This window comes from Temnothorax curvispinosus, unplaced genomic scaffold, assembly GCF_003070985.1.
Source record: "Temnothorax curvispinosus isolate PA1 unplaced genomic scaffold, ASM307098v1 QBEX01008590.1, whole genome shotgun sequence".
NCBI classification, from domain to species: domain Eukaryota; kingdom Metazoa; phylum Arthropoda; class Insecta; order Hymenoptera; family Formicidae; genus Temnothorax; species Temnothorax curvispinosus.
Genome location: NW_020218370.1, coordinates 1,040 through 16,200, shown reverse-complemented (window position 1 = coordinate 16,200; position 15,161 = coordinate 1,040). Strand labels below are relative to the sequence as shown.

Genomic DNA, 15,161 nt, shown 5'->3' with positions numbered 1-15,161 from the left:
ATCTTTAATGAAAAACTCGAAGTGGTATTTTCGGTTTATCAATCTTCTACTTATCCTTTATTTCTATTTTAATTTTAAAAATAAATCAGCAATTTTTAAAAATAATTAATCATATAATATGCATCTACATTGCATATACAATTAATTAATATAATAATATTACAATAATTTAATAATAATTTTCTCTAAAATTCATTAAAATGTTTATACATCATGCTCACAATATAATACAGAAAAATTTTATTATATGTAATAGAAATAAATATACATATTTGTTTGCTGAATTGCAAGCATAAGGTTTTTTCAATAAATACAATTCGTATAATTAGTGTAAAAATTAAACATATTATCTTATTTTTATCATTACAAAGATTGTGGGTATATATATTATTCACACAGGTCCTCCAGGTTTTGACTTTACATTCGATTTGCGAAAGTGGTGATAATTCGGGAGTACTTTCAGCAGAAAGTCCAACTGTCCAATTTGAGGCTGAAATACAATAAAGTAGGAAAACCATATTTGGGCTCATAAAACAAAAGAATAAAAATAGTGTGATATATATAACAATTACATATGGCTTGTCGTTCATTTCTCTACGTTGACACTGGCTGCCGTACACTATTGTATTTTCTGGTACTACTTCTTGCTCCGTCAAAGAGCATGCAGCTCCAATAACGCATCCATTCGTTAGTTCAATTTCTCGACTAACTTGTGCTTTTGGAAAAATAATATTTATATATAATAAGTTAATTATAAACGGGCTTATAATTAATTAATAGTATGACATTGTATAATTCTTAAAGATCCTTATCTTCTAGTTTGACATAAAATAAGTCCTACTCGTACGATTTAATACTACAATCACAATATTTGTTTGCATACATTGCTAAAAGCAACTGCTACATATGTACCTTTTGCTTCTAAGATGTTGTTATCGCCAACTTTATATGATTCACAAACACAGTCAGTCTCAAATACATTATAGTTCCCTATAATTTGCACTGGTACTGTTGCAGGTTCCGGAGCATCGGATGGCAACCTATAGTAGCGTTAAATTAATAAATTAGTATGCCACTGCATATATTGCAAAAGATGCAAGTATATTAAACTTGCCTGTTGGCTATAGTTGCCATTTCCTCGATAATATTGCCTTCTCCTATAATGATCGGACCAGCCTCCGCTAGAATACATGCTCTAGGGTGGATTATAGTTTTCGCACCAATAGAAATGTCCCCTTTTAGAATGCTCTCTTCGCACACTACTGCACCAGGTGCGATTTTTAAGCTATGCAAATAGCATTGTAAATGTATCATACAATTTACTTAGAAAGATATCACTGGTATCTAATAACTAGCGTTCTTTATTCTCTCTCTCTCTCTCTCATTAATTATCATGACTTAAGACTTAAGGCATTCATGTGGTGCTTATGTTAAAAGATATTGAATTTTATCTTATTGAATATGACTATATTATGTGCGTGTTTATACATTATATTGTTGTTGTGAATATGTGCAATCAGGGGTTAGGGACTGACCTAACCTCAAAATATCAGAAATTTGCTATTATAATGATAAAGCAATCTTTATTAGATACTAAAATTGTGCAGAAAAGACACTGGCGTGTCTCTTGCTTTTATATAATCATTATTTAAACTTACTTGATGCGGCGATAAGCCGAAGAATTGCTAGAATTCATTTTTCCGTCCATTTAATCGATGACAGTTCTTTACTCACTACCATAGAGATATAAAGATCTCTATGCTCACTACAGATGACTACAGATGCAAGCGTATACGCCAAGTGTATACGCCAAGTCGACTTATCGAATAGTTCGCCATTTTCTCTCGATAGTATCGTGCAAGAAAATTTAAATTCCTCAAATACTCTGCTGAAAGAGATGTATGTACTATTTAAAGAATTCTTGAATAAAATTGTTTATGCAAACAAAATCAAATACTGAATTAATAAAAGTAAGATATACAAAAATAATGTTAAAATATTAATTAATATTTTTGCGTTTTGCTTAAAAAATAAAAATTTGACAATACAAGTTTTAAATTTATGTAGAATTATTTTAAAAAATATCATTGTTCTTAAATTATGTTCTTAAATTAAAAAATAATTGCTATTCTTAAATTATTATTAGAATAGAATTATAAAATTTTATATAAATGTTTACACTGATATTAATTATTAAGATAAAATAAAAATTATTTTTTATATATTTTTTTAAATATGTTAAACAAAAAATTTTAAGCATTTTTAGTTTTTCTCTAAATTATATATATAATTAAAGGTAATAAATAAATTTTCAAAAATCGTCATAAATCTTACACATTTTCTATAAATGTTAAACACAAGAAAAGAGCAGTTATTGAATTTTATGATAAAAGTAATGTCTAAAAAGTCTGTCTATTTATTAGTACAATATAAAAAGATAAAGGAAGTACTTAAGCAATATTATTATGCTATTATAAATAATTTTTCATTAGAAATAAATTTCAAATATTTATAAGATTAAGTATATGACTTTAATACGTTAATCATTTGTTTGTTAAAATCTTGATTTATATTTATTAAGATGTACATGTGAGTAAAATAATTTAATGTTATAATATAATAAAAATTAAAGAATCCCTACACAATGAGAACTCTCTATAATGTGCAAATATTTTCTGTATTCATTTAAGCTATTTCAGGGATTACGAGAGAAAAGGGAAAATCTTGCGATTGTGATTGCGCAACAAAAGGGATAATGTATTCACACATGAGAAACACATGAATACCTTCGTTTAGATATTTAACATAACTCTATATTATCCGTCAACTTTTATATATATATTTATTATATATATTTTTTATATATTATATATTATAAAATTTAACTCCAAATTGCGATAATAACGTCTAATTGCAACGTGCGTGCGGGTGTATGTGTTGCGCCTTTATTGTACGCGTATGCGTGTGTACATTGTATATGGATGTATTTGTGTACATATGTATGTATGTATGTATGCGTGTATGTGCGTGTGTATGTGTTCTGTGGGTGTATATGCGTGTATGCGTGTTGCTCTCGAGTAAAGGGGATAGAGATGTGAGCGAAGAAGGGTCGTAGATGGTAATGCATCTTGCACTCGCGCGTAACGTGACTGTGTATCGTGTTCGATCTACAATTAAACGAATCCTACGCACTTACTCGTTAATCGGCAGAATAATATGCATTCTCTTAATTTCTCGCTATAAGTATATGTAACCGTCCGAAAGCGTGTCAGTCGGCGCACCGTGACGGATTCGCCGTCGCTCTCGTCGATCCTCTCTCGATTGCGAATCTACGATTCTCTCGGATGCATATTAAGATACTTTTGTCTGCACACTGTTGCGTAAACGAGCACGTTCTAATCTCGTGATGAATGATAAAAGAATAATTAGCCTTTTCTACTAATTTCGTCAATGGTAACAAGATTGATTCATTAAAAACATTTATGATTAAATTTTGTGCTGTTTGATATATAGAAAATCGTATGAGTCAAACTACTTTGTTTATTTTTTAGAAGAAACAAGATAAGATTTTAATGTAAACATAATATAAATATGTCGCAATTACGAAAATAAACTCAATATTTGAAAAAGCAATTTATGTCCTTGCTTTCAGAAAGAAATATTATCGTTAATTTATTATTAAACATCTTAAAAAGATATGAAGTAACTAAAGCTGCCCCTCTTTGTGATGCCTAGATGGCTTTATTTTCAATAAAAAATTTAGAAAAATAGACTTTACTATTCTTTCGTACTATTTCCAATCAATGTTATTAATGTAATTATATTTAGCAATTATGCAAAAAATGCAAATATACGTTTATTTGACTGTAAACAAAAATATGTTAGAATGAAATTGACCTAGCATATGCATCCGAAAGTTATTTCTCACTTATCTACTTGTGATCTTATCATATAATTAGGGTTGCGCAATTCTGATTTCATCTTATTCTAAAACTATTTTAAAATAACGTTTTGTTCTTTGTAACAAATAAATATTTTCGAAGAGAATAAAAAATTAATTATGCTCACTCGTATCAATTAAAAGTTATATGATAAATCATCATCAAATCTTAAGTAACATAAATATCAGTATTTCAGTCAGTAGAAAGCTAAAGCAAGCTTGTTGGTTCATTCTTCGCTGCCTTGGCAATGACTAAGAATTTTTTTTAGATAATCCAATTAAAAAATGCAAGAAGCAAATATATAACAAACATTCAACGATTAAAATATTCAAAAGGCTCGAGAATCTAAGAGTTAAACTGATTTAGAAATGAGATAGACTCAAAAATGAAAAAAGCAGACACTCAAAATTCTGAAATTTGAAAAACGTGAGATACTTTTTAAGTATCAAGAAGTTAGATCTTATTTTTAAAATTAGTATTCTCCAATCTTTAACGAAGTTTAACAAATGCAGCATTGACATTCTATTGAGTTAATATATCATATTGATGAGCCATTCTAATGTCATATTATCATATTAAATACTTGCATGAAAAATTTGTTTTGTCATTAACGAATAAACAATAATCCATTTGACAATTATAAAGTCATTGCAAAAATTGTAAGTTGTCATTTAAATTGATTGAATGGTTGTCCCAACGCGAGGAATTAATATATACTCTTGTTATCCAATATCAAAAAGATAAAAATACATAAATACGCAATAAAAATTGAACTATATATATGTATATACATGTGAGGCTAACAACAATACATTCTTAACACTTTCGCGACCACTAATATTCGACTGTAGATTAATACAACTTTAATATCGATACATTTAACTCATTAAAAGTCGCAATTATACTTATATTATGCTCTTTTACGTAAGATCATGTTATTAATATTATTAAATGTAAATATAAAGATTAAATTCGCATAAAAAATGTTTATAATTTCTAGCAAAAGTCTTGTGATGCTCTTTTTTTAGCATTATTTCATTATCATTAATAGCTTTATTATAAGCTTTTGATAAGGATATAATAATGAGTTAAATATATAATATTTCTGTTGGAGACCCTAAACAGTATAAATTATTTTACTTACGTAATAATATATGTATAATTAAAGGGGCCGACATACAGTACAAAGAGGGATGTTGCATAAATGGTGATAATGTATAATCATATATAATGAAAATAAATGTGTCCGAAATCTACGTGTGTGGAAATTAGATTTTATTCATTTATATTAAACTTTATAAATACAAACAAATAATAATAATAGAGCGTTATAAAATTTCTATAACGTCTGGTAATTAAAAACGGTCTGTCAGACCCCGCTTATACCGTTTAGGGTTTACATAAGTAGCTGCAATATTTATAGTTCATCTTAAAGAAATTCATTATAGAACGAGACAAACGGTATTCGCACGTCATCGCTATAAGTAACCTTTAATTAAAATATGCTGTAATTACATACATCACACATTATTATCCATACATACGTTTCTTAAAGAATTTAATATTGCGTTACGCACAACGAGAGAGTTAAAGATATTTATAATAAAAGTACAATACTTTTATTATTTCAGCCTGCTCCTTAACGACGTAATGTTATTTATAGCAATAAAGCGATGGCGTACGAATACCCCTCTTTTTATTCCTGCCTGCCACTTAGCAACATAATTTTATACTTAGTAACAACGCGAAGGCGTACGAATACTTTTTTTTAATTGGCCCGGTACCGAACGACGACGGCGTAATTTTCAGCTAAAAATATGCGGGCGGTCGCGAAAGTGTCGACGAGCAAACGGCGAGCCGTTACTTAAATCCATCTCGATCTTCTTCATCTTCGATCAACGATCGACGACAGCGAGGAAAGCCGGTGACGGTGCGTATATTATATATATATATATATATATATATATATATATATATATATATATATATAAACGCCTCGTGAGGGTGTCTCAGCGCGCGACAACGGGCTATTGTGTTATTTTTTTCTCTTTTTTCTTTCTTTATCCATAAGAAGTACGGGTTTACGTATAAAGAGACGCGTCATACAAGTGCCGTATAGTACCAAAAACGTTTTTTAATGCGCCCACATAATGCGGTCGGTTAGCTCTATCAGTCGCATCCGCGCATATCGATTCGTATAACGTTTTTTTTTCTCTTTCTCTCTCTCGGTCTCTCACTTTCATTCTCTCTTTCTTTCTCTCTTTCACTCCCTTTCCTTTTTTCCTCTGTCTGTCTGTCTCTGCGTGTATATGTTGTATATAAGAATGTATGTGTGTACGTATGCATGTATGTATGTATATGGATTCGTGAGCGTGTTACGTGTCACCGTGAGATCCGGCCGGGTTGGTCCGGGAACGAGATCACTCTTTATAATCGCTCATTATTCTTATCAATCGCGAGGACCGTCGAATCTCGGTAGTTCCGCCGAAATATACTCTCATATATATATATATATATATATATTATATATATATAGTGTTTATATATAATTATTTATTTATTTATATATTTATATATATATTTATTTATTTATATATGTATTTATGCTATAAAGTAGCTCAGAACTATATTCGAATCACTACTCGAACTCGCGGCGGCGACAGAACGCGCAACCGCAGCCGATGTTTTTTGAGTTTTTAACTAATTGCACGTAAAAGGGTACGTTTATTCGCCGAGTATTCTAAGTTGAAAGAAATTGTTCCTATCGAATGGGTAATGTGACGCGCGTTGATGTGACAACGTGATTAAAAGAGTAATTTTGTCGTATCTTTAAATAGAAGATGCTGTATTTGCTGCGTATGTCCTTACTCAATCAACATTTGTGTTCGAACATTTAGCGAATAAATATATCGGTCCTTTACAGACTGCACGAGCAGAGAAAAGAGGCTCCAATTGTTTCACAATTCGTACATGTCGATTGTACAATAATGACAATCAATAAATCATGCTTTTATAAGTTCTACAAATTCTGTTATTTTCTTGTTTCGATTTTCAGCCCCTAATTGGCTTTAAACTTTTTATATCTTTCTCTTTTTATCTGTCCCTAAGTTTCTCTCTTTCCTACTTTTAACAGTCTTCATCGAACTTCTTAATTCCCTAAGCATTTGTCTATCCCGTATCATCATCACATATTTTTATCACTAATAATTACATCATTAACAATCGGTACACAGGTGCGGTAATTAACAGGGGCAAGATAAAAATAGAAATGGGAAAGAGATGATCGAGTGAAAGCTTGCGGAGAAAAACTGTAATGGGAACAGAGACGTCCACGTCGTCGTCATTATATCGCGCCTAATTACACCTAAACTCCGGCGCGGTTTCACGGTTCCTCGTCCTCTGCAATAAGCTCTGCCCTTCGTCGATGCTATTCGGGTTCGCCCGCCTGTCGTACGCACTCTCGTGTTCGACGGTGCGATAATATCGGTCTGTCTATGTCTCGCACGTGCGGCCCAACCGAGATTCACTTTTCGCGGAAACATCAGTCCTCGACTATTCGCGGATCCATCCTCGGACCGTCCCGGCGGGGACTCGGTTAATCACTGTTCTCCTCTCCCCCTCTCCACCGTCCACTATTTCTTTTTTTAGTTAATACAATATATACTTTATGTATGTATCGTAACAACCGATATCTCTCTCCGATCAGCACTCACACTCGTCGTTTCTCGCTCACACACACGCACTTGCCTCACGCTCTCACTCGCTCCCTTCGCACGCGTTCGCGATTTTTTTTTCTCTCGGTCTATATAATATAATCTTATAACGACACGCGTATGTGTATACACCTCTGCTTCTCCGAGACGTATCGTTCGCGCGTGTATACACATACGCATCCACACTATATATATATATATATGTATATATTTATACTTTATATTTATATATATATTTCTTCTGTATATATACTTTATGTTGCTTTTTTTATGTATACTTTATATATAACAATGTTTTTTTTTTATGTTTATTTAAGGCCCAATACGTTCATTACGAAGGAAATAATCTGCAACAGAAAGGAGACGAATATACGGTTAAATAACGCTTGTACCTGGTTTGCTCCCTGTCGTAAGCACCGTATGAATATAGAACTATTCAGTCGATTGTGTATAATGTACCTGACGTCGTCATCATCGTCATCGTCATTGTCGTCGTCGCCGTCGTGAAGAATACGTGTGAGATGATCGCGGTTCACCGAACGCCAGTAGATGATCTACGCGTGATCGGACAAAGTGCTAACTTAAGTCAGCTTCGTAATTTAAGCTTTCTATCACATTTTCTTTGAAGCATAAAAAAAAAACAACGAATAGTAAATACCAAATAATGTATGCTTATTTAACTTGTATATATTACATATATATATATTCAATTTTTAAACGTTGGATTAATATCCAACCAATACAATAATTTGTATGTAATAAAAATTGAAAAATTTGCGATAAGTATAAAATAAATCGCTGATTTCATGACCATAATCGAAAACAAGTAAAACAAAATTAAAATTGTGTTTGTGGTAGATACTATTCATTTGACTAACTACTTATTCATCGTGTATTAACAAACTATACTTATTATTTATTATGTACTTCCTTCGGTTGTGAAAGACACAATAATATCGTATTTAAAATTTTAAGTTTATTACATATAAACGCGTTTACTTGACAACGATAAAGAGATCCGCATATATTTGTTTTACTTTTTTAATTATCTAAAATCTACCTTGAAAGAAATACATACGCCTTAAGGGGATCCTATAGCGAAGGCCGAACTTCCTCGACGTCGGTAATGTCAACATTTCTAATCCTGTTTTCTATGTTATATATCTATAACTGTCCTTGTCTAACAAGAGGCATCTGTCTTTGTTCGATTGCTGCGCCATCTCTCGCTACACGCAATACTGCTTATCCTATCAACCTGAATGTGCTTTTGCTTAATAAAACTTCATTTTACAAAATCTTCTTTTTTAGACGTTGAATCTTAGTTTTATTTACACGATATTGTTCCTACATGTTGTCCCTACGTCGCCTTGGTGTCATTATATATATATATAAACTGTAGTAATTTTGTTATTGTCGTCAGATGACAGTTGTATGTGCCCAAATTAGTAAAATTTTTAATTTTTTTTCGTTCCCGATATGAAATCGTATAACGCGATGTAGATTTTTGTGCGTACTTTAATTCTAGACCAAAAACTTGCAATTCTGTAAAGCCAATTCAAAGATTCCTTAAAATGAAAAAATGTCGGTAACTACCGCCACTATAGGATCCCCTTAAATTTGTTACGTCATATCTCGAAAAGACAATCTCTCGTAAAATATATTTTCTAGTTTACCTCATTCTATTTAAAACGAAAAACTCTCCAGCTTGAAAATTAGATTACAAAGTTCTTCCGTTCGTAATAAATCCTCAAAATATCTGTCAACGATTAGCGAGGCCATGTACCAGCGTTCCAGTCTCGATGTGTTTTTTCTTCTTCGCGTGATTCTATCGTATAACTTTTCCTACTTTCCCAGATTTACCTTAAGTGCGCTTAGCTTGACGTTTCCTAGGAAGAATCATCCGACTGAGGATAGGCAACCAATTATGGTTGCCTTTCAAGAGAGGCATCATTCGATATACTTTTATCTAACAATAAGACAGTCCATCGTGACATACATTTGAAAGCCTACCGGACATTTTAATTTGATTTCAACGCTTATTTGCATGATAATATCATTTTCTACTATATGACATAGCGAATAATGTAATTTAACACAATTTTATTATACAAGCAAAAAATACAAAACGTCCCAAAAAGATATCACAATCGCAAGGTTTATTGGAAAAATCATAAATACAAATGTTTTTTTTAATTAAATTTAATGTTGTCTTTAATTAAATTTCCTTCATGATAAAGTATGTACTGTAAATTAAATACAAAATAAGCTATTTTTATCCATCTCATAAGTTCATAAAAGTTAATTTTAATAAAAAGAAAGAAATAAATTTGATACTAATTATAAATTAACTACCGTAATTAAGTTTCGCAAATAAATCGCAGGAAACTTAAATAAAAAGATCAAAGAATCTTGTCATATCGATATATACCTCTTTGGAACATCCTGCAGCTTGAAATCCAATCATTGGTAACAAAATATCCACTCTCGTTGACATTAAAAAACAAACTTATCTTGCGTACCTCTTATAGTTACGCACCCTCATCGAATTATCTACTACGATTTTCCGATTCAACCGTGTTAATTGTAATACTTTGTAATTACAAACGAGAAATATCTTAAAATATATATAAACGCATACAAAGTTTAACATAGCGTAATTAAAATTGAGGCAAAGTCTAACGTTTAACAAATAAGTTAGTATGTATTACGGTCAATAAAACGCTATCCGGTAGGCTGATCGGTTGGAATTCAAGCCACCTGGTTTGAAGTAACCGCGGATGAAAGGGATTGTGGAGAATGAATCAGATTTTTTCAGATTAAAAGTTTGTATTTCCGTGAAAGTATAATAACATTTCCTTAGCGTTCAGAAGAGATGGAGAAGATTGATACAGACTTAGTAAAATTAAGGTTTTTACAAACAATCTTTAAATTCTGATTCAGTTTCAATCATATTCATCCGTCGTTAATATACTTTGATTTCTCGTTCAGGACGTCCAGGCAATATTGTTTAGGATCTAACATTTGTAGAAGAGATTTGATTTAAAGAAAATTGCTGTACTATATATTATAAACACTATTAATTGCAAAAGAGTCAACTAGCTAATAAGTCATATTTTTATCACTTTTTGAAGGATCGAAGAGTCGAGGACGTTTCAGAAGGAGAAACAGGGTCGATCTGATTTCGTATCAGATTGTTGGTAACCGTATAAGCATATTTACAAATTATTTTCTAATTCATCAGTTTGAACCCTTTTAACGGCAGTATTGAGTTTATCTCGTTTACGGTTTTCAACTTAGTATGCTATAAGCAGTAATCAAATTATTCGAATTATCGTTAAATTAATAGATAATAAGTGATAATCACTTGTATTGTATAAAATAATGTTTATGAATTTTGTGATCAAGTTTTACATTTTCTTCATAAAATACAAGTAACGGTAGATTTAACAAAGGATCTTTAATGATTCCTTTCAAATATAATAAAATATAAAATAGATATAATTTACCGATTAAAGGGTTAAAACTTGCATATTACGTATTGTTTATTATGTCATATGCATCCCACGAGTTAAAATATTGTAAAAAAATTCGTACGCGCAGACAATCTGGTGTTCGTTCACCTTTGTTATTTTCTTAAAGATTCATTCTTTTTCTCTTCTTTGCAATTTGAACAATAAGAAAGATATTATATACAATATAGCGCGATGTAAGACTCCCGATTTAATATACTGGTACCCGGACAAGCGATTTTGTAAAAAGCGATGTCAGGCAACTATTTATGTTTGCAATGAAAAGTATACTGATAGCTCAAAATTTTACCCTTTTGTTTGCGTGCATATGACAATGCATTATAAAAATAAATATTTTATGTATTGCCTATTAATTTAGTAAAAATTAAAAATGCTAATTTTTATTTAAAAAGCATCTAGATACTTTCATACCTTTCTTATACGTCTCGTATGTAATATTGACTTTTAACAAAATAATGCCGATTTAAACATATTGTCATATAAAATGATATATTTTTATTTATTTTACATCCCCCTATTAAGACTAAAAAATCCTGCAACAAGTATATATTATATAATAATTAAATAAATAAAATATAAAATAAATACAAAAAATGTCCCATCGTCGCGCATTTTTTCGTGTTGGAATTATACGTAACGTTCTTCTCGTTACATGCATGGATGGCTCTTATTTGCTTCTTATTCGTATCAGTGATTATATTATTAAGAATTTCTCAAATACAAGCCCGCTTGTATTTTAATCGTTAATACGATTTTATTCAAACTTAATTTTAAATAAAATAAAAGTCTGATAAAAGACGTATACATATTTTTTTTCGGTATCACGAAGACTATAAAGTTATTTGTTTAGAAGTAACAAAATCATGTGATATCACTGGTCATTAAAAAATAACCAAATATTTAAAATATAAATTTATAAAAAGATATATATTTTAATCTTTATTTAAATTTTAGAACACGTCGCTTTATAAATCGTTATATTTATAAATCCTTTATTATACTGATTTATAAATATCAACATTAATTTTACATTTCTAATCATTAACTTTAAAATTATTAAAATTTTTATTTTGTGCACTAAATTTATCACTTTTGTGCATTTTTTCAAGTAAAACAACGTCAAACAATTCTAAATTATTTTAAACAGCTTTCTATTTAACCATTCTAGAGAGTATAGTTTTCATTTACTTCATATATTTGACATTTAAACGTGATTTATTTACCTAATATCATCTAATGTAAGAATCGTAATAATGAGCTGAAAACTGTAGAGCCACATTTAGCGCTAAATGTACCGTGTGACTACGACTGCATCCTAAATCGCAGAATCCAGATAAACATTCTGACATCGTTCTTCGCTTTTCCGAGTACCTGTTCTTAATGAATCGTCTTAAAAGTAGTCGTCTTAAAAGCACGAATCTCCGATCCGAAGACTCATGAAGCTAACATAATGTAAACGACTGCCATGATTTCGCGTTGCCTCTGTCCCGTTGTTCCCGACACACAGGCAACAACCTCTTTTCACTCGTTTCGCGACGAGACGGATTTCGTCGACACGATCGATCGGATCTGTGATTGACGACACTCGTGTTACCTCGTCTCTCGTCATCGAGATCGTTTTTCGATCTCATCCGAGCCGGCTCGCGGATTCTTCCTAGGAAGCGTCGCCACTTCCGGTCCCCCGGTTCCACGAGATCTCGTCGGGTATCTCTCTCTTCCGGGACGGTCGGACTCACCTTGACCGAGCAAGGTCCGGGGACGCTACTCGCGCTCCTGTCCGCTCGGCAGCGCCGGGACGACGTTCCGCGCCGCGTCGTTCGTTCAGCTATCGACACTGAAGAGTTCCTTGTGGAGGGCCGGGAACTCGAGGTGCGGCTGCGACCGTTTGAACTTCGCCAGCGCGTCCATGTGTAGCAGCGAGATCTCCCGTAGCTGCGATATCTTGGCGAGAATCGCGTCGCACACGGTCACATCGCCCTTGATCGGCGTAACGTGATTCCGATCCAGTTCCGATCTCAACGCCCTGATCACCGCCTGCGACAGCCTATTGATGTCTCCCAGGCACTTCAGTCCCGGTCGATCTGCGCAAGATACCGTAAGTCAGTCAACTACGGCATTGCTTATACAGCAAAGGCAAAAAAATACGAGATTTCTTTTATTCTGTTAATTTCTTATAATTCAACTCGATTAACTTTACAGACCTTCCATCGGAAATATTGTTGCCAGAAGTCAGATGTTTTCATACATTATTAAAAAAAAAAGAAACGCGTTTTTTTCATCCTTGATATAACAAATAATGCTGATAAAATAAAGCAATGAAATATGTATTTGTGTATGAAATGGATGATATATGTGTAACAAAATATATACTTGATACACAGTATTGATACACTTATTAAGATGAATTTAAGCGTGAGTATTAAAATTTTAAAGTTAATGATATATACATAGATATATAACAGATATTTTTCATAATTTTAAAAAAATTTATGTAACAAACTTGTGAAAAACACTTTTGTGCGTTCGTGCCACTCACCAGGGCTAAGTAGAACAGCCGCGCTATAGAGCGCCAACTCAGTTTCGGTGAGCTTCAGCTCGGCGATGCTTCTGGCCAGCTCGAACACGCAGGAAACAAGCTTCATTTCCGCCGTATCCGTCGTATAAAACGCCTCCTGTGGTAGCAAGGTGTCGCCGTATAGGACGCAGTTTTGCTGGAGATCGAGGTACCTGCTCATTCGTAGCACAGCCAACTCGAAGGAACCTATTACATTTTAGCAGGATATTAGCATAGATGTTACACTTTCTCACTTTCAACTTATTTAGATTTTTTAAGAAACTGACGGAGATTATCTTCACTGTTCTAATGCAACAAGAAACGATTACATATCCAAGCGGTAACTAGTATTTATTAATTTATTAACACTAAAACAAAACTGACAAATGTTCAAAAAATTTTATTATAATTTTTTTGATAATAAAATATTAATAATGACTAAGGTGAAGAATTGCACGTTACCAAAATTCACGCGAATAATATTATTAGGCAACTAAGATACAGTCTCTTTGACCGTTTAACGGCATTTTTCTTAACTTGATTGTATATCGTATGGTCGTATCTCATTTATTTATTGTCAATATTAATATTATTTGAAAAAAGAACAAGATCAATAGCAACTGCGTTAAGTAAGTATTATGCAGTTACTTACCTGTTCCACTTAAGAATTAAAAGTAGAATAATTAATCTTCAGATTAAATTCTTAAAAATTTGCAGTCAAATCGCGCGCAAGAGCACGCGTAAGAGCAATAAAATTTTATCGCTGGTAAGAGGGAAACCGTGCTTATGCCGATGCAGTTACATACCGGCCTTTAATAAAACAATCTGGTCGTCCTGCGAGAGCTTCATGAATCCAGGGACCATTTTGGCGAATTCGATGATCTGCTGGATGACGGTGGTCAGCTTTTGGGCGCACTCCAGCCAGAGCTGCTCGTGCGCCATGTTCTTGTAGTAGATCATTCTGGAGATGTCGGTGGGCTTCCGGAAGGACTCCTGGATCTGTTCCGTCGACACCAGGCATGTCCTCGCGTGCGCGTCCGCTATCGTTTTCGAGAGAAGCTCGCTGATTTGTGCCGGATCTGCGAAAGTCCGGCGAATTTGCCGCTCGTAATAGGCTCTTTTCCATAATATATATGCGTTTACATTTAAAAAATAATAGCGATATAAAGATAGAACAACTTATTCGGTTTAAAGCCCTTAAACGTGCAATTGTATGATTTACATTAATCCCCCGTTGCAATAATTATCTCTATGTAATCATCTCATAAATTGTTTTTTGTAACTATTGAAGAATTTTGTTCTTATATTTATCATAAGATTTATTTTTTATAAAAAGATATTTGGTACAAGGACCCTAAATAATGATATAATAATGACAATGATTTGAATGAAATGATTTATTCGGTGGATTGTTATGTTGCAA

General features: G+C 32.4%; 2 protein-coding genes across 2 annotated transcripts; both read right to left on the bottom strand.

Annotated features, from left to right (window-relative positions):
• Window positions 1-217: 217 nt before the first annotated feature.
• On the bottom strand, window positions 218-1,947 carry LOC112458004 (dynactin subunit 6). Its single transcript, XM_025021381.1, has 5 exons — window positions 1,659-1,947; window positions 1,115-1,285; window positions 913-1,040; window positions 573-715; window positions 218-490 (listed from the first exon to the last, which is right to left on the bottom strand). The coding sequence occupies exons 1-5, from the start codon at window positions 1,706-1,708 to the stop codon at window positions 392-394; spliced, it is 591 nt and encodes a 196-aa protein (XP_024877149.1). The 5' UTR covers window positions 1,709-1,947; the 3' UTR covers window positions 218-391.
• A 4,277-nt stretch (window positions 1,948-6,224) lies between these two features.
• LOC112458003 (probable nuclear hormone receptor HR3) lies at window positions 6,225-14,879 on the bottom strand. Its single transcript, XM_025021380.1, has 4 exons — window positions 14,545-14,879; window positions 13,721-13,945; window positions 12,921-13,265; window positions 6,225-8,001 (listed from the first exon to the last, which is right to left on the bottom strand). The coding sequence occupies exons 1-3, from the start codon at window positions 14,696-14,698 to the stop codon at window positions 13,006-13,008; spliced, it is 639 nt and encodes a 212-aa protein (XP_024877148.1). The 5' UTR covers window positions 14,699-14,879; the 3' UTR covers window positions 6,225-8,001; window positions 12,921-13,005.
• Between the last annotated feature and the right edge of the window lie 282 nt (window positions 14,880-15,161).

Bases quoted from the DNA above. Each gene is read 5' to 3' on its own strand.
- LOC112458004 (XM_025021381.1), bottom strand. From the start codon at position 1,708: ATGGACGGAAAAATGAATTCTAGCAATTCTTCGGCTTATCGCCGCATC. The intron at 1,286-1,658 runs GTAAGTTTAAAT...CTATTTGCATAG, and splicing joins TCGGCTTATCGCCGCATCAA to CTTAAAAATCGCACCTGGTG. The intron at 491-572 runs GTAATTGTTATA...ATTGTATTTCAG, and splicing joins AAATGAACGACAAGCCATAT to CCTCAAATTGGACAGTTGGA.
- LOC112458003 (XM_025021380.1), bottom strand. From the start codon at position 14,698: ATGATCTACTACAAGAACATGGCGCACGAGCAGCTCTGGCTGGAGTGC. The intron at 13,946-14,544 runs GTATGTAACTGC...AAAATGTAATAG, and splicing joins GATTGTTTTATTAAAGGCCG to GTTCCTTCGAGTTGGCTGTG. The intron at 13,266-13,720 runs GTGAGTGGCACG...TATCTTGCGCAG, and splicing joins GGCTGTTCTACTTAGCCCTG to ATCGACCGGGACTGAAGTGC.